This window comes from Euleptes europaea, chromosome 9 (genome assembly GCF_029931775.1).
Source record: "Euleptes europaea isolate rEulEur1 chromosome 9, rEulEur1.hap1, whole genome shotgun sequence".
Lineage (NCBI taxonomy): Eukaryota > Metazoa > Chordata > Lepidosauria > Squamata > Sphaerodactylidae > Euleptes > Euleptes europaea.
In genome coordinates, this window is record NC_079320.1 from 91,017,876 (window position 1) to 91,039,203 (window position 21,328).

The 21,328-nt window shown below is 44.3% G+C and overlaps 1 protein-coding gene across 1 annotated transcript in view; it reads right to left on the bottom strand.

Moving 5' to 3' along the window:
* The window catches only part of SH3TC1 (SH3 domain and tetratricopeptide repeats 1), a 51,488-nt gene that overhangs the window by 20,873 nt on the left and 9,287 nt on the right, over positions 1–21,328 (bottom strand). The window contains exons 6-13 of the mRNA XM_056855130.1: positions 20,969–21,115; positions 18,335–18,503; positions 17,606–17,679; positions 11,076–11,283; positions 9,435–9,565; positions 7,748–7,789; positions 4,051–5,721; positions 637–817 (exon numbers count right to left, since the gene is read on the bottom strand). Coding sequence (XP_056711108.1) covers positions 637–817; positions 4,051–5,721; positions 7,748–7,789; positions 9,435–9,565; positions 11,076–11,283; positions 17,606–17,679; positions 18,335–18,503; positions 20,969–21,115 — 2,623 coding nt within the window. The remainder of the gene's footprint in view (positions 1–636; positions 818–4,050; positions 5,722–7,747; positions 7,790–9,434; positions 9,566–11,075; positions 11,284–17,605; positions 17,680–18,334; positions 18,504–20,968; positions 21,116–21,328) is intronic.

Consider the following 21,328-nt stretch of genomic DNA (forward strand, 5'->3'; position numbering starts at 1 on the left):
GATTTCACACACATGGGAGAATGCAAAACAATGAAATAATAAAGAAAGCTAACACGACCTGAATCAACTGGCGCCTGGCTTTGTGGTTTACAGACAGAGAGCCAAGTTGACCTGACAACAACCTTCCCCACACCCTCCTCCCCCCTTACGGTTGCCAACCTCCAGGTGGTGGCTGGAGATCTCCTGCTATTACAACTTGCCGCTTTGGCAATTGGACTCTATGGCATAGAAGTCCCTCCCCACTCCAAACCACGCCCTCCTCTGGCTCCACTCCAAAATATACAGGTGTTTCCCAATCTGGAGCTGGGAACCCTAACTCTTTCCATGCTTAAGATGTGTGTGTGCGTAAAGTGCCGTCAAGTCGCAGCCGACTTATGGCGACCCCTTTTGGGGTTTTCATGGCAAGAGACTAACAGAGGTGGTTTGCCAGTGCCTTCCTCTGCACAGCAACCCTGGCATTCCTTGGTGGTCTCCCATCCAAATACTAACCAGGGCTGACCCTGCTTAGCTTCTGAGATCTGACGAGATCAGGCTAGCCTGGGCCATCCAGGTCAGGGCATGCTTAAGATAAACTACAATTAAATTTAGCCACATTCAGTTTGAAACAAATCACTTCCGAGAACAGCAGATTCTCACCTCTCAGTGCCTAGAGACAGGTACAGCTGACTGATGGTTTCCAGTACCTGCCCTTCCATGACTTTGTTAGGCATTTTCCTAAGTAAGGAAAGCTGGTACTCATTGTAAAAGACACACTGAACTTCATCTGGAAGAACTGCACTGTAGAATTGGCACAGATGCTGAACGGCCTGGAACTGCCCTACAGAGAAGAAAGAACAGGGGCTTAATGGGCCACTTGGAAACCCCAACTCAGCAGGGCTGGCCATAAAGCCCTATGATGGTCCCTTGTTACCCAACTTACTCTGGGCTGGTACTGTAGTGTCTACCTGTGAATGGGATGTAAGGAAAAACCTTGACAGGTCAGCAAAATCAAACAGGAGTCCATAACAGAGAGAACCACCAGCACTTCTGAGGGGGTGGAAGCAACATGGACAGAAGCAGGTGTGAGTTGCCCAAGGTGGCACCACATGCAGGATCGCTCTCTCTCTCTCTAGGGGAGGGGGCATGGCTCAGTGGTAGAGCATATGCTTGGCACACAGAAGGTCCCAGGCTCAATCCCCGGCATCTCCAGTTAAAAGGACCAGGCAAGTAGGTGATGTGAAAGACCCCTGCCTGAGACCCTGGAGAGCCACTGCTGGTCTGAGTAGACAATACTGACTTTGATGGACCAAGGGTCTGATTCAGTATAAGACAGCTTCATGTGTTCATGTGACACGTGATGTGGGATGTTGGGTCTGCTGCCAGGTATGACACTCTTGGCTTCCACCGGTTCTCTGATTCAGTCCAGAGGCGGCCTTATACCAAGAGGCCTGCTGCTTGGTGTCCCTAGGATGGGTTGGCTTGGGGGTAGGAGGGAGGGAGGAGGTCACGCCCTCTAGAGAAGTGTCTTCGGTTTAGGACTCAATTCTCTTATGGCCTTGGAAAGCCACTGCAGCTCTGGGGGCCAGAGTGTGGGTGGAATGTGGCCTCAGATGGGTCCCCCTGTCTGAAGCTCCGTCCATTAGCCTGCAAGTCTTTACGAGGAAACACCTCTAGCATGCCACCTTTACCCTCTCATTCTCTGTTCGCAACAGCGAAACAGGAATGGCTGCAGCATACCCTGGTCCCCCTGGAGGAAGCAAATACAAACATATTTATTCCAATGACTGAATCACCCCAGGTTGACTTTCTACACTTTCCCCAAAAATTTTAATCATTGCCCATATTTGGAGTCCTTTCAAACTTACACTCCCCAAAAATTCAACCTTTCCAATAAGATTCGAAGCTTCTAGCAAGAACCCAGTCCTGTCTCAGAACCCAGTCCTGTCTCACCTTCCCAATGCAATGAAAGCAGAGCCACCTCTCAGCCTCCAAAACTTGGTAGCTGATTTCTAGATCCTAACTATTACCCCTAGACTCATGGTTGGTCTACTTCCTTCCAATGTGTTGCAGTGGTTAAGTGTGGTGGTTTGGAGCAGTGGAGTCTTATCTGGAGAACCGGGTTCGATTCCCCACTCCTCCACATGAGCAGCAGAGGCTAATCTGGTGAACCGGTTGGTTTCCCCACTCCTCCACATGAAGCCAACTGGGTGACCTTGGGCTAGTCACCGCTCTCTTAGAGCTCTCTCAGCCCCACCTGCCTCACAGGGTGTCTGTTGTGGGGAGGGGAAGGGAAGATGATTGTAAGCCAGTTTGATTCTTCCTTAAGTGGTAGAGAAAGTAGTCATATAAAAACCAACTCTTCTTTGTCTTCTTCTTGCTGAAACCACTGAATCTCACCCTAGCTGGAAATGGGACTGCAACTCAAGCTCACAACACACTGAATCCTTCCTTCTTCCATCCTGATTTCTACACAGACAACAGGTCTATCTTTGCTCCCCATCTTGATCTATCTCCCTTTATCTTCCAAACCATTCTGCACCACACAGAGAGCTGGTGCTTGGCTGCTCTCTGCTCTTTAAGCCTCACATCCAAAAGAGTGGACACCCTTCTATCCCAACGGACTCCACTTCTTCTTTGTGCTATTCCCCCTTTCCCCACATTTATACCTTTAGCTTGAAAGTAACTTCTGATCCAAATTGGAGTAGCTCGGGATGATTTTTGTTGTTGCTGTTGTATTGTTAGTTAGGATAAGGAATGTGCTATTTATCTGTGTAATGACTATTTGCTTAGATTAGAATAACTCCCCCCCTCGCCACTATTGTACTAAATCCCTCAATAAACTCCATATTCGTTTTTAATCCTTTAAATCTGTTTTCTGTCATCCTTTTCCTGCTGAAAGTCGCTACTCAAAGCCACCTATTTTGGTACTTTATTTATTTATTTGGATTTATAGCCCGTCCTCATTCCCAGCCAAGGCCGGGCTCAGGGCGGGTAACAACATTTTGATACATAAAATAATATCAATAATTAAAACCAATTATTAAAATATCATATTAAAACCATACAAGATGGTCTTAAAACAACTCTGACACCCCATGCAACCGGGTTTTGGCAGGTCAACCCCCATAGATACAAAGTGGGGGGAGGGATGGGGAGGCCAGTTATGATGGATAACCTTGCGGCTGCCCTCAGTTGTCAGCCTGGCAGAATAGCTCCGTTTTACAGGCCCTGTGGAACTCCTTAAGGTCCCACAAGGCCCTGATGTCACTAGGGAGACTATTCCACCAGGCCAGGACCTGGGCTGAAAAAGCCCTGGCCCTTCTCAAGGACAGCCACACATTACTCGGGCCGGGGACCACTAGCAGATTGCTATTAGTTGAGCATAAATCTCTTTGGGGGGTGTACCAGGAGAGGCGGTCCTGCAGGTACAATGGTCCCAGACCGTGTAAGGCTTTAAAGGTCAAAACCAGCACCTTGAACCTGATACGGTACTCCAGCTGGAGCCAGTGAAGTTGTTGAAGCACTGGTGTTATGTAATCCTGCGGTGAAGACCCCGTAAGGAGCCTCGCCGCGGCATTTTGCACCAGCTGGAGCCTTTGGATCAGTCTCAGTAGAGCGATTTACAGTAATCCAGTCTAGAGATCCCTGTTTTCCACTGCACCAATACGCAAGCTAATTCCCCATGTCAGCCTGAAAATGCACATTGATGTGCTTGTGGGGTGTGACAACATGTTGAGTCAGCATGCACAATAGGACACAAGTTTGTTTGATTTTTTGCTACATGTTCACATGTACCAAAACTAGAAAATATATGCAATGACCAGCTCAAATGATGATGCTCCCCAGTATGTGAGGGAGGAGTACTAAAGCTGTAACAACTGAAAAAGCTTCAAGGTGACATGACTTTACAATGTTGAGGAAGGGAATGAAGAATGCTGCTGGCTCACTTTCCCAACATTCCTGTGTGCGGGGTGGGCTGTGTGTGTGTGTGTGGCTTCTCTTCTCATTTGAGGCCCTCAAATGAAAACAACAAACAACAACCTAGTTTGGAGAGACTGGAAATATACTCACCTTCCAAATGGTCTGTTTCCATTGCCACCAAAAACGCCCATTCATAACAACACCTTGCTTCTTCTTTACACTCGCCATTAGCATAGCAGCAACCCAGCCTGAGGAGGACTTCTATAAAATCTCTGCCCCACTCAACACTTGGCAGTTCAAAGAACACCCTGACTGCTTTCAGCAAGAAGTGTCGCCCAAGACTTCCGGCAGCTGAGTGCCGACAGAGGATCCCCAAGTTGGCCAAAGCAACTGCCTGATTCTGGATCATACCCGTCTCTTGTGCAACGCGAAGGGCTGTGGAGTAGCTTGCCACGGCTTGCTTGGTGTCGTGCAGCCGTTTCAAAGCAATGGCCAGCATGTTATGCGCAACGCCCAACTGCTGACAGCTGCTCTGCGAAGACTCAATTATGGCTTTCAAAATATCCACAGCGACCACGTTTTGCCTGTGGAGAATGTATAACCAACTGAGAAAAACCAAGTGGGCGACCATTTCTTCGGTGCTCGCCGGCACATTTTTGTCCAGTACCTTCTCCATGTAATCGATGGCTTTCCTGTACAGCTTGTGATGGCTGCAGAGTCTAGAGAGGCTGCAGCAAATGACGCCACGCAATTTCCCGTGCTTGTTGCTGCTCTCTAGCAAGGGGAGCATCCGCCTAAGGAAAAGCGCAATTTGGGAGGGGGGCATTTTCCTCCCAGTTGGGGGACCATTTTTTAATACTAGATCGATGCTTCTGAAAGTCTCCGGCAAAGTCCCTGAGCTGCAAGAGGAGGCACTCTGGACGCAGCCGAGCACCAGGTGGGGCAAACGTTTCTGACCATAGAGCTGGCCAAGTTTAAAATAGCCGTCCATCGACAAGGAGCTCTCCTGGCAGCCCATGTCTTGATTCAGAAGCTGCAACCGTTCCAGGAAGGGCAGAGCTTCTTCCCCTTGCTTAAAGGTCAGATAGTGCTTGGCTAGCAGGAAGCAGACCCTGGCTTCTGCACTCCTGCTGTGGCTGAGCACGGCCCTCTTTAAAGCGTACTTCAGAATCTTTGCCTCCGCGGCTGTGCTGCTGATATAGTTGGGAACTCCCATGAGCAAAGCAGCAGCCTTGTCTAAAATGCAAGCACATTTGTCTTTGTTCTTCTGCATCAGGTAGATCCCGGTCAGGTTTGCATAAAGAGTAGTGACAAGATAGAGGTCTGCAAAGTCTCCTTTTAGAGTCCCCAAAGCTTCTTCAAAGTAAACTCGAGCTTGTGACAGTTTGAACTTCCGGAGGCTCATCCTCCCCAAGAGATAGCACAGCCTTGCCAGGGCCCATGGCAGCCCGGCTCGCTTGGCCGCTTCCCTCACCAAGCCAAAGTATTCGGTCAGGTCTTCCTCACTGGCATAGCCATGAAACAAAGTCTGGAGGAAGGAAAGTGAATGGTCATACAGGTTTTTGAAGCTGGTCTCAAACCCCTTTCGGTTCAGAAACAGCAGCAATGAATCAGAGGCTTCTGGCTGGCAAGTTTTAGCATCTTGGCCCACCCAGAAGGGCAGCTGCTGTGGGACTGCAGGCACCTCGGCATCCGGGGCAGAGAGCAGCTCCTTCTCTTCAGCTCTCCCCTCCCCAGACAAGTCTGCTGCTCTCCTTAGCAACTGTTCCACCTTGTATTTCATCGTGCAGGAGTTTGCGTTAAGAGACAAACATGACGCCCCTGAGAAGAGAAAGACCATTACATGACGAGACCTCTGGAAAATCAACACAAGTAAAATCAGGATGAAAGGATAAGGTTCACCTTTCTTTGAGGAAAAAACAGCCTTCTCTTGCAATTGCCACACCTGACCTAAGTCAGTCACACTTTTCAAAGTCCACGTGTCATTGAATCATAGAGTTGGAGGGGGCCATACAGGCCATATAGTCCAACCCCCTGCTTAATGCAGAATCAGCCTAGAGCATCCCCCACATTGACTTTGGAGGCGCTAGCAAGGAGCTGAACTCCCAGGTGAGCATGGGCCTGGTTCTGGCTGGACGGTGGCATCCAAGGAGAAAGGGCTGCAGCCTTCTTCCTGCACCATTTCCCTGGGCCTGACCCAGGGAGTCACTCATTCCCCACAGGGGAAACAGGCATGTCCTGACAGCTGTTGATCTAGTCCCTGAACTTGATCCTTGACCCCCAAAGAAGTCCAGTATGATTACTTTGCAGAACCACCCAGAGCTTAGCTACAATGGACAAAGAGGACATTCTGTAAGCAGAAGCAGCCTGGCCAGGAGCCTGAGGTGTGAAGGGGAGAATGCAACCGCCTGCTTAACAAGGAGACCGACCGGGGGTGGGGTGGGAGTCTCGGCTGTACATGAAGCTGAAGAAGCCCCTCGTCTGAGCCAATGGACTTGAATGCAACCCTGCATGCGGGGAGACAGGATGGACAATGGACAATTGTTGAAAGCAAAGGACGAGAAAGGGAGTAATCTTGAAAAAGACCCATCACAGTGAATCACTGCCAAAAAAAATGGCTTGGAAACTGGAGATGAAGGGAAACTGGTCAGGGCAAAGGGGCTGCCTCTGATTAATGAAAAAAGTATACGAAAGGCTAGCTCAGAACACAGCAGCAGCAGCAGACTTTCCTCTCTGAAGTTCTAAAACTTCACTCTAACCCAAACATAGTCCTGCATCCCCTCCCTTTTCCATGCGATCCATCAGGCCTTCACACTTTACTTTGATCTCTGCCGTTTAGCCTCTATGGCTCTGCTTCTATTTTATTTTATTATGTTCTTAAGGATATTGCCTGGGAACTCCAAAGGAAGAAGAAGGTGGCTACGCAAGATGCTACAGGAGAAGGTAGAGGTCGACTTGGAGGACTCCACTTAGCTTTCAATTAGATGGGTAAGAGATGACTGGGAGATGTGGCTGTTACATATTTGTATTAAATAATCCATTTCATATAATCATTTACTGGTGGTCCATATACTGTCCCTTTTCTGTACTGATATATTTCATCACTCTATGGTGTTTAGTTGATTTACCTGAAATGCATTTGAAGTCTGTACATTTTCCCACTGTTCATGTTCTCTGTCTTTTATATCTGTATAGTGCCAGCATTACTTTATTTGCTGGATTGTGCATTGCATTTAGGAAATTATTTTCAATTATTTTGATCAACTAATGAGTCTATGTGTGTTACCCACTGGTCAGTGTTGGCCTGCTGGGGCAAATTAGGATTCAGACTTCCGATGGCTACACAAAAAGCTTCCCCCAGAAGGGTAAATAATGCCCTCGAGGCCATTTCAGGTGGGGGAAATGGCAGAAGGGAGCAGGAGGAAGCCACGGGCCCAATCCCAACCAAGCCAGCATGCATCTTGGAATCCCAACACAGAATTCCAGTCACACATCTGACCCCAAAGTCCTCATGGTAGCCACATGTTCCCTTTAACACAAAGGCACTAAGTCACAGGCCTGGTCAGACATCATGTGGGGATCCAAACACAAAACAGAAGGCCCCTTTTCTCAACCTTGCCTTCCCCAGGCATGCAGACCAAGCCCCAGGATTTCGCCCACACCTATCAAGTTCACACAGCACCAACTGATCCTAAGACAGAATAAAGTTAAAATGAATCCAAAGCAGATCCTGTTCAGTAAAGGACAAACATTGCTTTCAAGAGAAACGGGAAAACTACAGCATGTTTTCAATATGCATTCATTTCACAGAAAAGCATGTTTAAAGCACACACACGATGAATTTTACCTTGCTTGATGGATTGTTCAAATTCAGAATCTTCTTGTCCATCTGATAAGAAAATAAAAGCCTTTCAAGCATATATTAGTCACATGCTTCAAGTATGGCAGGCAAATTTATTGCAGAGCATGGACCTGTACCAGCTGTGTCACGCAAACGTAACACCTGACATTCAGCCTACCTGGTTCAGTGGACAAGCCCAGGGCCTTCGCTCGGACCGTGCCTGGAAACAAGCCTTCTGTGCCACACCGCTCCAAGCATCCTTCAGTGCCCAACACTCGCTCACACGCCCGCTGTGCAGTTTCCGAGCTCCCTGTCTGCTCACAAGCATTCCCACGGCTTGCCCTTGTTCATTTTTCTTGGTTCTTGTCCTGCTTTCTTATGGTTCTACCTCCTCCCCATTTACCACCACTGCCTTCCTGGTTCAGCTGCCATCCATCATATTTCCTAAACACACTAAGTGTTTCAAGGAGAGTTGTCTCCCTCTGTCCCCTACCTAATCTGGGGGGCGCTCATTAACAGGAAAAATAAGTACTCTGTCTGGATGGTGGAATAATGTAGGCGTCTATCCTGCCAGGAGATCTCCAAAATTGCTAGCCGTTTTTTCCTGGAATGTCGCAGGCTGGGCCCGATGCTTTTACCATAGTCCAGAAAATCCTTTCATTTCAGAGGACCTTGATGTAATCTTAATTCAAGAAACATGAACCACCGAGGACTTGGAGCTTGATGGATATCACTCATATAAGGTGGTAGCGGCCGGGGAGGCTGAAGGGGGGGTCTGTGTATTCTTGTATCAAATAAGCTAAAAATGGAATGTGTTGCATTGACCTCACTGAAAGAACTGGCCGTGGCGGTACTGCTATACTCTGGTAAGGACAGGCTATTAGTTATTAATGTCTACCTACCCCCCCCCCCACACAAAAAAAAAAATAAGAAAGGTGCTTTAACCACATATTGGCAAGCATTGGAGAGTTATGCAACCCAGATGCCAAGGTTTTATTGGCAGGGGATCTAAATGCAAGACTAGATCCTGGCGACCCTTCTCTGCACAATCAGTACAAGTGGATCTCTAGTTCCTCAGAGGACGAGGTACCAAATAACATCATACCACGCCGTTCTAAGGAGCCTAGATAAAATTTTGCAGGGTTCTGCCTCTCAACACTTGCAAACAGGCTTAATTTATATATTCTGAATGGTTCTATTATCGGAAACTATCCTGGGGAATTGACATTTATGGCAGGTTTGAAAACTTCTACCATTGACTATATACTGGTCAGTGAGTATTATCCTGGGTAAGAAGATTTCAAGTATTACCTTATTTAGACGGAGATCATTTCCCCCTCCTATTGTACCATCTAAGTTCCACAGGATTTTAACTGGTCTAACTGGGCATACTGTATGTCCCTCGTGGTTACAACAGCACACCACTCAAGAGTGTACACTGGGGGGTGGGGGGAGCCCTGCACGCCCAGAGCAAGTAGTCACGCAGTTCACAGGGCTGGTGCGCCACTTAGCCACCAAGTTCACTGGGTGATCTCGGGCCAGAGTCACTCACTCTCGACTTAAGCTACACCTGACGGTAGTGTTATGAGGACACAGTGGAAGAGAGAACCGTGTGCACTACCCCAAGGAAGGAGGGCATGACGAAGATATAACAAACAAACAGATGTAACTACATAATACCAGAGCTGCTTACCTATTTGGTACACATTACAAACATCTTCATGCAATGTTTGTTTCAAGAGTTTTATCAGGCTTTCTTCAGAAAGGGCTTTTTCTTTGGGGGAAAAAGGAAGCTCATCTTCAAAGCAAGTCTGGCACAGTGATCTGAGAGAAGCACATAATACATAGAGGAGTTAGGGCATCTCTTCTCCCTCACTGTTGGTCAACATCAATATCTTTTATTGTGACTGTGATTTAGTCCAGGGGCCAGGTCTGCCGACCATTGAAACAGGGGCCCCCTCTGCAGTTTAAAAGGCTGACGTGCTGCCTGCAGAACAGCAGGAGGGCCTCCGATCCCAAGCCCCGGTCACAAGCTCCCAATATTTATCACAACAGAGGAAATATCAGTCAGGAAATAGCAGGAATGCCTTTCACAATATCGGCATTTTACCAGGGTGGCAATATCCGATTGCACACCCCTAGTGAGGTCCTGCACAAGGAGGTCCAGAGGGGTCCCAGTACACTTCCCCTCCAACATCACGGGAAAGTATTTAAGGGGGCCATTTGTTGTATCATTTCCATTGAATGCCTTCGCACTTCTTGATCCAGTGAATAGCTAGAAAAATAATAACTAAAACACAGCTCCTCAAAGCAGCCGTAGCTCAGGGGTGGAGCATCTGCTTGGTATGCAGAAGATCTCAGGTGCAACCCCCAGCATCTCCAGCTAAGGGATCTGGCAGGTGATGTGAAAGACCTCCACCTGAGACCCTGACGAACCACTGCCAGCCTGTGCAGTCGATACTGACTCTGACCCTGCAAGGGTCTGATTCAGTATAAAGCAGCTTCGTGTGCCCAAAGGATGACAAAGATGGTACCGTGTCCTGGTTCGATAGAAACATCACTGAAATAATGACCAGGAAGGGCTCTGGATTATGGGTGTGCCACCCCGCAAATGGGCAAGATCAACCATCGCTGGACACAAGCGTTCTCTGTTGCAGCCCCCCTCCCCCGCCTTGTAGAACAGCCTGTCTCAGGCAAACAGGATGGCACCCCCCACCCACCCCAGTTCTGTCATTCTGTTGATTAAGTAAAACCAAGATATTCAGGAAAGCATTTTTATGACGGGATGGTTCAAAAAGCTGCTTTTATGAAGGGAGTAGAATTATAGTCGGCTTATTGTATGCATTCACTTGCTTTTGCCAACTTGTCTTCTACTATCGTAAACCACTTTCCACATTGTTTATGGGATGTCATATCTTGGGTGGGGAGAGGGGTCCTGCACCATTTTCTGATGTTGTAATCCCAGTCCTGTTGCACTGATAATTGATGGCTTAAGTACTCTGCCTGACTGCACTGTTTTTATCATTTGCCTTGAGTTTTGGGGAGAAAGACGGGGTTTAAAGTAAATAATTAAGTTCTCAATAAATACATCCAACTGGTGGGTTTTGAGTTCTAAGTTTCACCATCACTTGCTCCATTTTCTGTCTTTTATGAGAAATCTTCCCAGTCACCATAGCACTTAACTGATAGGTATGGAAGCGGTACTATAAATGGCAGCAGGAACCTTTGGAAGAGAGATTTTGGTTCGCGGCCTCCAATGCCCATCACAAGGGCCTTTCTCAAAGCTGGATCTGCCTGCCCTGCCATCCATCCATCCATCCCCTTTGATACTCACTCATTGAAGGCGTCCGGCTGAACGTGAGTGCTCAGCACAAAACCAATTCGGCCCATAGGAACCTTTCTGCCCACAAACCACCGCATGCTTTTCATGAAGCAGCCAATAATTTCAATTCTGTCTCCTTCCTGGAAGCCAATTTCCTCTGGTGCAGAACTTGTGTGGCTGGCAATTGCTACTGAAGATCCTACAGCCACATCACCCGGACCTGGAAATTACAGGAAGTGGATGATGTCAGGACATCATGTAATTTAGGACAGCAAGGCAATAAACAGTCCGTGACATGCGCACTGGGCATAACACATGCCTCCATTTCTTAGCACCTGTTGAGCTGAACATTACTAGTTACCTGTATTGAATTGTGACACTACAAAAACAAAGAAATGACTATTGAAACCCTAAACACAGAAGAGATGGTGAGTTGTTCAGTATAGTGTGGGAAGAATGGCTCTGTTTGATGTGCCATAAAATAGCACAGCCACTCTCTATTCCACCAAAAGACACAACAGAGAAGTCTTTAAAAGACTTCCCATGCTAGCACACCAGGATCCACTCTGGAGGCTCCTAAACAAGAGCGGGATGTGAACCAGCAATAAAGAAGAACCACAAAAAAAAAAAGGACTTCTCTCTCCAAATCAAGTCCCAAAACTCAAGGTGAAGGTTTTGCTCAGTTCAAACCTCCAAAGAAAAATGCATTTCTCCACACTCCCACAGCAGGATTCAAGCGCAGCAGCTCTCTCCCAGAAGGCATCAACGTAAGCAGGTTTGGGGTGCTTCCTTCCTTCCAGAAACCAAGTACAGCCTCTTGATCTGGACCATAAGGGGAGCACAAGACATGCACCGACATGCCTCCCCTACGATGGGTCCCGGGGGTTCTGGTGTGCCCCTTTCCCCACTGACAGATGCAAGTATCTTCAGCCTCCAGGGGGGAGCACCTCTGAACCCCCAGCAGCTGGCTTCCACACCACTCATGACCCTGTTGTGGAAATGCCTGGATTCTTTATCGTCTCTTAAATGGTACTAAATGCTCCAGAGGCTTTCTCCACTTGCTTTTCAATGACCTTTCCTGCTGCATGGCCCACATTCTGCAATATGGCAGACAGAGAAAAATCACGGCTTACTCAGAGGCTCGGCCTGCAAGGGTGACCGATGGCACACAACCGTGAACAGGTGCGCACAGGGGTTTGCGGAGGAAAAGAGGCAGCAGGTTTAACCCTATGCAGACCGAGCTTCTCAGCATATACAGAGGCAGCAGCTATAAAGACCTGCAGGAAAGGAATTTCTACGTTGCAGCAATCCTGTGAAGAATATTCTATGCTTTATTTGCCTGGATTTTACCAACTGAGTTTTAACAGAATTTTCAGAAGTAGCAACCATGGAATATCTGACTAAACAGCTGGAACAATTCTCTGCTTCGATGAACATTCAATATCAACGTATTAATCAAAAACTGGACATTATCTTAGACGATCTCAAAGACATAAAAACCCAAATTATCACAATCAGGTCAGAGGTGATACTAGAGGGCCCTCAAGTTGACAAGAGAGACGAAGAACAGAGGAATCTTGCAAAGGAAACGGAGAACTACAATAAACAAACTGCAATAGCCCAGCTGACAACAACGGATCTGAATTGAGTGACTTTGACGTTTGTCTCTTCAATCTGCCTGATGAACTTTTTAACACCTGCTTGGAGGACTTAATGAGTAGAAAAACTGGAGCTGTCGGGGTCTTTTTCTTTGAATGTGGGATGGAAGATATTGCAACGTGGATTTACTATGAAGATCATCTATCTGCAGAAGAAACCCTACCAACAACTTCCAAAAATGCTCTTCGACGCTTACTGTTAATGAGGAAAAGAAGGAAATGCTGGAAATTCCGGCAAAGGGACCAATTTAAAAGAGTCTAGTTTCTCTTTTGGAAAAGATTAAAAAGGAACCAGTTAAAAGGATTGGATTTAATGGAAATAGAATCATATATGATATTAATTTACTAGAAATATAATATGTATTAAATGAGTGTTTGGGAGAAATGGAGGACTTACAAAATAATTAATTTTTAATGGAAGTAATTACATGTTTTCTGCTATTCTAATCCATTTATTATTAGTGAGATTCACTATCTTTCTTCTTTTTTCTTTTATCTTTTTTCTTTTTCTCTTTCTTTTATATGATAGTATTAACTATTAATTTTTTCTCTCTGAAAAATATAAATGTCAAAGAGATTAATAAATATTAGCAATAATATCAGGATTAGAATTTTATGCAAAAGAGATTACTAATTTATCACAAGATGGAGGGAGGTGTAGGGGAAGTCAATATTTCTTTGATTATATACAAATATTTTTAACAATGTTTCCTATCTGTTTTTACTTGTTATTGTTTATCTCAATTGTTAAACTATGTGTTTAATATTTTGGAAGAAAAATAAAAAATTTTTTAAAAAAAGGAATATTCTATGCTTCTCTTTTCATTTTTACTTGCACCAAATGGCCACCCTGCTATTGTGGGCAATGCCAAAAGGTGAGCAAACACAAGAACCAAATGCAGCACCTCACTTCACAAATCTGGATAGGAGGCAATTAACTATACCATTTCATGCCTGCTGCACTTTCTATATTGACTTGTGGCTGGTATTTTTCTTCTCTTCGTCTTCCAAAGAATTCAGGTGCCACACTTCATTTATTTGTGCTTTTGGTTTCTTCCTCAAGATGATGCGTTAATGTATGGAATGAAAATCACAAACTATATTGCCCAGCAGAAGCCAGCATGATGCAGTGTGGTACAGCAGGGGCCTCCCTGGGAAGACGGGAGGTTTCCAAACAAAGGCGCCACCAAACAGGAAGAAAGAAAGTCCCACACTGGTCAGCCTACACTACAGAAGAGGAAGAACTAAAGCAGAGGAAAGCAAGATCCTCTGTTTCATTTCTATCCCTTTACAACTGTTGCACTTAGCTTAAGATGCCTTCTAATAGCTATTCACAAGCCAGAAGGTAAAATGGCACAGAAAGGGAGTGTGTTTCGTGGCTAGAAACTTAATTGTGGAGACTCAAGTTGAAACTAGTCATGAAGCTTTCTGGATATCCTCGGGCCATTTGCTTTCTCTGTCAGAACAGCCTACCTCACAGGGTTGTTGCAATGATAAAATAGGGGCTGGCATGTCTGCCATCCCAAACTCCTTGAAGGATAAATGGGATAAAGATATAATGAATAAAATTGCACATGGCCATTCTTGAAAAGTTAAAATATAGGCCACATCCTTTGGAAGAGGCTGGAAATGATTTGTAGCATCGAAAAGCTGTTTGAGAAGCTTATTCTTTGGGATTTACAAAAATTGGAACAGAAACTCCTTACAGCAACACAAGATGATGAAAAAAAAGATATTTTAATGAAGATATCTGCATCAAAACATCAATTGAATCTGGTAATGATGGAAGAAATGAATAGAAATTTAAAATTTGCTAAACAGAAATATTTTGAACATGCGAATAAACCAGGGAAGTTTTTGGCATCTCAGCTGAAAGATTCTTTTCAAAAAAGGGTAATAACAAAAATTCAATCATCTAAAGGACCTGTGTACACAACTACAGATATACAAAAAGAATTTGTAACATTTTATACTAAGCTATATCAGAGAGACAATATTTCGAATAAGAAAATGGACAATTTTTTAAAATCAATACAAATGAAATCTCTTTCAATGGCCCAACAACAAATAATAGATGCCCCAATCACTAAGGATGAATTACAAGATGCAATAATGAAACAGAAAACGGACAAGACACCCGGGCCAGATGGAATAACTGCGTTATTTTATAGAACATTTAAAGACAGTTTAGTGGAAATCTTTTTATCACTTTGCAATACAATTTTGGACAAGGGGGAGTCCCCACAGACTTGATCCCATGCATTTATATCATTGATACCTAAGGAAGGAAGAGATCCGGAAAAAACCTCCAATTATAGACCCATCTCACTACTTAATGTGGATTATAAAATTTACGCTTCGGTCTTATCGAATAGAGTAAAACATTTCATTAAAGACTTTATACATGAAGACCAAGCGGGTTTTGTTCCAGGAAGGCAAATCAAAGATAACATCAGAATCTTATTAGACTCGTTGGAATACTATGACCAGAATAGTCAACAAAAAGCAGCCTTTATTTTTTTGGATGCAGAAAAAGCCTTTGATATGGTCTCTTGGGATTTTATGAAAAAAATATTGGAGAAACTAAACTTCGGAGACCATTTTTTGAGAGGCATATCGGCAATATACACATCCCAGTACGCAAAAATTTTAGTAAATGAATCAATGTCAGATAATTGTTTAATAAGAAAAGGGACTAGACAGGGATGTCCCTTATCTCCGATACTCTTTATTTTGGTGTTGGAATCATTATGTTGTAAAATAAGAGATCTGGAGGACATCCGCGGATTAAGAATTAAGAAACATGAATTTAAATTGAGAGCTTTCGCGGATGACCTCTTGTTGATTTTAGAAGAACCAACACAATCAATGAAGGCTTTAATGGAGATTTTGGACATTTTTGGGAAAGTTTCGGGTTTTAAAGTTAATCGAGAAAAAACAAAAACGATACTTAAGAATCTGACAGAAATGGAACAGAGAGACTTTATTTTTTACACAGGATGGGAGAAGACTACCAAGGTCAAGTATTTGGGAATCTGGATCTCGGCAAAGAATAAAGAACTGATAATCAATAATTATTTTAAGCTATGGGAAAAGATAAAAACCGATATGATCATCTGGTCTAATAAAAAACTTTCACTCTTAGGACGTATAGCTACAGTCCAAATGAACATTCTACCAAGAATACTCTTCCTGTTCCAAAATTTACCTATAATTTCACATATCAAATACTTTAATATTTGGAGGAAAGATATCTTAAACTTCATTTGGCAAGGGAAGAAACCGAGGATTGCATATAAATACTTAGTGGACTCTAAAATTAGAGGAGGTTTTGCGTTACCAAACTTTCAATTATATGCTGAAGCGGCTGCTTTAGTATGGCTAAAAGACTGGATTAATTTATCTAATACAAGACTGTTAGATTTAGAAGGATTCGACAATATAAGTGGATGGCATGGCTATTTGTGGTACAATAAAATTAAGATACAAGCATCATTTCGTAATCATATAATCAAGTCCTCCTTATTTCATGTTTGGATGAGGTATAAACATATTTTGGAACCAGTAACACCGTTATGGATCTCACCTCAAGAAATGCTAACTTTGCGTCCACTTAGACCAGACAAGTTTTTAACCTATCAAGATTTGATTGTTTGGGATGGAACAAAATATTCATTAAAAGACTTTCAACTCTTAAAAGAAGACCTGCAATGGCTCCAATATTATCAAATTAAATCTGTTTTCTTGCAAGATACGAAGAATGGATTTGCTAAGGATAGGTCAGTGTTTCACAAACTTTTGTTAGATAATAAGACTCAACTGATCTCTAAAATGTATAGTCTTCTTCTAACAATCTACTGTGAGCAGGAAATAATAAAACCAACAATGATTGACTGGGTGCAAACTGTGGGACACAATATAGCCTTAGATAAATGGGAGAGATTATGGTCAAAGGATCTGAAAGGAATAAATGCACAATCAATTCGGGAGAATATTTATAAAATGATGTACAGATGGCATCTAACACCTAAGAAAATTGCAAGGATATATAAGGTGACTTCCCCTAAATGTTGGAAATGCAGTAAAGAAATTGGTTCCTTTTATCATATGTGGTGGACTTGTGATAAAGCTAAAGACTTTTGGGATATGATTTACAATGAAATAAGAATAATTCTTCAAAGAAATTTACCCAAAACACCGGAATTGATGCTACTCAGCATGATCCCAGATGATGTGATAATACAAAGGACATTTTTGATCTATGCTACAACAGCTGCAAGACTGCTATATGCAGCTAAATGGAAAGGGGCAGATATTCCTGGAAAAAAAGACTGGATTATAAAAATGTTTGAACTGGTGGAAATGGCGAAACTTACAGCTACTTTAAATCAAAAGGACAGTGAGCAATTTATGGGGGAGTGGGAGGTTTGAATGAATTACTGTAAACATGAATTAGGACTGGGAAAAATGGAAGAATACTTATCAATCTGATCCATGTGATAATAATAATGTTAATAATTAATATTGAATAGATTATATAGCTTAGGAATGAAAATGTTATGGTTTTATTGGAAAGAATTAGGATCAGAACCCATCATGATGGAATTTAACCATTTTATTAAGAGGCAGACGGAGGTGAAGGGGAAGTCAAAATTTCTCTCTTTTTCTTTTTCTTTTTTCTTTTTCTATTATTATGTACTTAGAATATTAGCAACATACCTAGACATTTAAATGTTATATATTTTTATATTGTTGCTTGTCTAATGGAAAAGATATAAAACCAATAAAAATTTATTAAAAAAAGAAAAGAAAAGCTGTTTGAGAAGCAGAGCCCCACAGAGGTCCAACGATACTTATCAGGGATTCTGCTCTAACAGCACTTACCGATTTTACCGTGGCCAGTAAGCAGGGATTCTCCGGCAAAATCAGCAGGGTCTGTGTTTGCTTTAAGAAACCATCTGGAATGGGAAGTTAAAGAAAATTAGAAACCATGATAAATAGTACTGACCATTTTAATCAATGCCACTTCAAACTTCAAGCTACTACAGTATTCATTTAAAAAAATAAACGGTACCTATTAAAAGTAGTGATACCACATCAATGAAAGAATGTTGGGAGGGATTATGATGCATATAAGAAGGGTCCACTCTGGTATTTATTCATTTATTTATATTTGTAACCCGCCTTCCCCGACCGAAAAGGATGGCAGGCCTCCAAGGACTATCAGGGTCGTGACGTGGAGGTAGGCGATGGCAAACCACCACCTGATGTCTCTTGCCTTGAAAACCCTACGGGGTTGCCATAAGTCAACTGTGACTTGACAGCACAAAAACAAAATATTTATTCTGGTTTTTGATGATGCACAACCCATATTGCAGCTGCCCCCTCACCCTCCTTTTCTGGTGCAACTGAAGGCAATTCCCACAGTTTTCCCTCCTCCAATTCAAATGAAGGAAGACCCTCACTCTTTCAAATGCTTTCCTTACTCATCTGATATAAAACTGGGGCCAACGGTGAGAAATAAATATATATTTCACTCCAGAAGTCATTCCATGTTACCAAAAACCTTTGTGAATAGACGTGTGAAACTGATAATGAATCTCAGGTACCTACTGATGAAACGGAGCCAAGGGCTTTGAAAGACCCCTCGAGAGGGCATCCCACTCAGCTGCCTGAGAAGCTCTCTCCGCAGCGGCCCAGCTCAGCCGGTAAACTTTACCTCCGGAATCTGAAGCTCTTCTCTCACTTATAAAGTTTTCAGGATGAAATACAAAGAAGGCCCCTTTAAAAAAATCCAGTTTAGAAAACAGATCTAACATTTCTATAGACACTTAAGCATGAATCAGATACATTTAACTGCAAGTAAAAAACGCTTTACAATTAAACACCTCCCACTTGGAAAAATGGGCCCCCAGGGATATTAACGGTGGGAGTCGACACAGATCTAAGCTCTTTGGGTCCAGCAGGTCTGGAAAGGTCTAATTCGGAACCAGTCATATATTAATCTGTAAACCTCTTATCCACACCGTACATCTACCCTATCACTGTAAGGCTGTGACATCTGCACCCCGCTCTCATAAGAACGTAAGAAAGGCCCATGCTGGATCAGACCCAGGCCCATCAAGTCCAGCAGTCTGTTCACACAGTGGCCAACCAGGTGCCTCTAGGAAGCCCACAAGCAAGACGTGGAGCTGTGGAGCACAGCATCCTGCCTGTGCTCCACAGCATCTCATACAACAGGCAATGCTCCTCTGATTCTGGACAGAATAGGTATGCATCATGACTAGTATCCATTTATCTAGTGGCCATGAATAGCCCTCTCCTCCATGAACATGTCCACGCCCCTCTTAAGGCCTTCCAATGGAATGCCTAAGCCAGGCTTAGGAGGCAACGCAGTGGCGCTGCCTCCTAAGGAGGTTTTGGCCCGGCCGAAACCTCTGCCTGGCGCCAAAAATCCGTGCAACCCTCATAGGGTTGCATGGGAGATAGCCACCTAAAAGGTGGCGTATCTCGGCCAAAATAAAAGGGGGTGTTCCCGAGCCAGAATGGCTCAGGAGGCCGTCTAACGGCGGCCCCGCCCCCTGGCCGGCGCTGTAACACCCTGGGAACGCCTCCTGGGTTGCCGCTACAGCCTTTGCTGGAGTCCTGACGCCGGCGGCAGGCTCCGGTGGTGTCTGGGCCCAGTGCTGCCACAGCCAGAGACGAGCTTCTGACCCTGCACACCGGTGCTGGGGCCACAAACGCCAGCGTGCGCCTCCCGGACGCCGGCGCTGTGGGCTCTTGCGCCGGCCATCGCCGGCCTCCAAAGGCCTTTGGGTTGGGCTGCCAATGCACCTCAGGAATGCACTGTTAAGAAAATACACTAAAGGTTGAATTAAAAGCCAGACCTCAGAGCACTCTTGGAGATAAAGCTTGAGGGTATAACAGAAGAGGTTACTTCTCTATAGCGACTGCCTCACATGTTACAAGCAGGAGGTAAGGCTTACTGGACCGATTCCTCCTATACGAAGAGGGCTTTGAAGTTTGTAAACATTCTATGATTTGGTTCTCGTAGGTTATCCGGGCTGTGTTGACCGTGGTCTTGGTATTTTCTTTCCTGACGTTTCGCCAGCAGCTGTGGCAGGCATCTTCAGAGGAGTAACCCACAAGAACCAATGAACTCTGACCGTGAAAGCCTTCGACAATATTCTATGATTTGACTACAATAATTAAATATGGATTTTATGATCCAGTAAAGGTAAGAAGTTTCCACATAAAACTATTTTACTTTATTTATTTTTGAATTTCTATCCTGCTCTACCCCAGCCAAGGCTGGGCTCAGAGCGACACACAGCATTAAAACATCAATACAAACATCAGATACATTAATACAAAATAATTTACAATTACAACCATAAATCATAATTCTAAAATCCAGTTGGCACGTAATTTTTGCAGCCAGCCCCCGATCACTCAATTCAATCAAGTGAAGGAAGAAGGGGGGAGGGGGGGGGCAACTTCGATGCAAACCATTGCTGCCCTCAACCATGGGCCTGGTAGAACATCTCAGCCTTACAGGTCATATGGAACTGAGCCAGGTCCCACAGGGCCCTGGTCTCTTTAGATAGCTCCACCAGACTGAGGCCAGGGCGGAAAAGGCCCTGGTGAGGACAGCCAGACACTTTCGGGGAGGGGACCAACAGAATGTTGTTATTTGTGGAGCGCAGTGCTCTTCGGGGGACATCTCAAGAAAGACGGTCCCGTAGATACTCTGGTATCCAGACTGTGTAGAGCTTTAAAGGTTAATACCAGCACCTTGCACTTGATCCGGTAGTCCACCTGAAGCCAGTGCAGTTGCCAGAGCGCTGGTTGTATGTGTGATCTTGGTGGGGTCCCTGTCAGGACCCTCGCTGCTGCACTCTGGACCAGCTGGGGTCTCCGGAGCAGGCGGCCCACACAGAGCGGGTTTAACTGAGATTCTACCACCCACATTTTTAAGGCAGTGTCATGTAGCATTTTATCAGTTTAGCACATAAAAATATTAAACACAATTCTAATGTAAAAAAATCCAACAATATTTATTTCAAAAGCTCTTCACTCAATTTCTTGGATAGTAATAGTTGGACAGCAATCTTAAACACGGCTACTGAGAAGTAATCCCCGTTTTACTCCGTTTCTTAGGATAGCAGCTTTATAAGGCTTAATAAATTAAATATGGTAAAAATTATTTCCTGGCAATTAGCATTTTAGTAGCACAGCCCCACTTACCCTCTTGAATTAGAAGATCCCTATATATCATATCCAGGCATTCTTCATCTAAATGGACATCAATTCCAGCTGCTTCCTCCTCCTCTTGCGTAAAAAGCCAGAAATGGTCATCAAGCAACAGATTCTCCATGCAATGCTTTAAAAACCCTGTCAAAGACATTTTTTACCCCCAAAAAACTATTATTTAACACAACCTATTTCAATGAGAGTAAGTTGGCAGACAATATAACTACGTTTTAAGTGACTCAATATCAGCTCCTCACTCTCCATTAAACTTTCCTTGGCCATGATCTGGGTTGGGTTTCCCACACGAGCAGCTGCTTGAACAGCCCCACAGTGGGGCAAAACTCACCCCCGGAG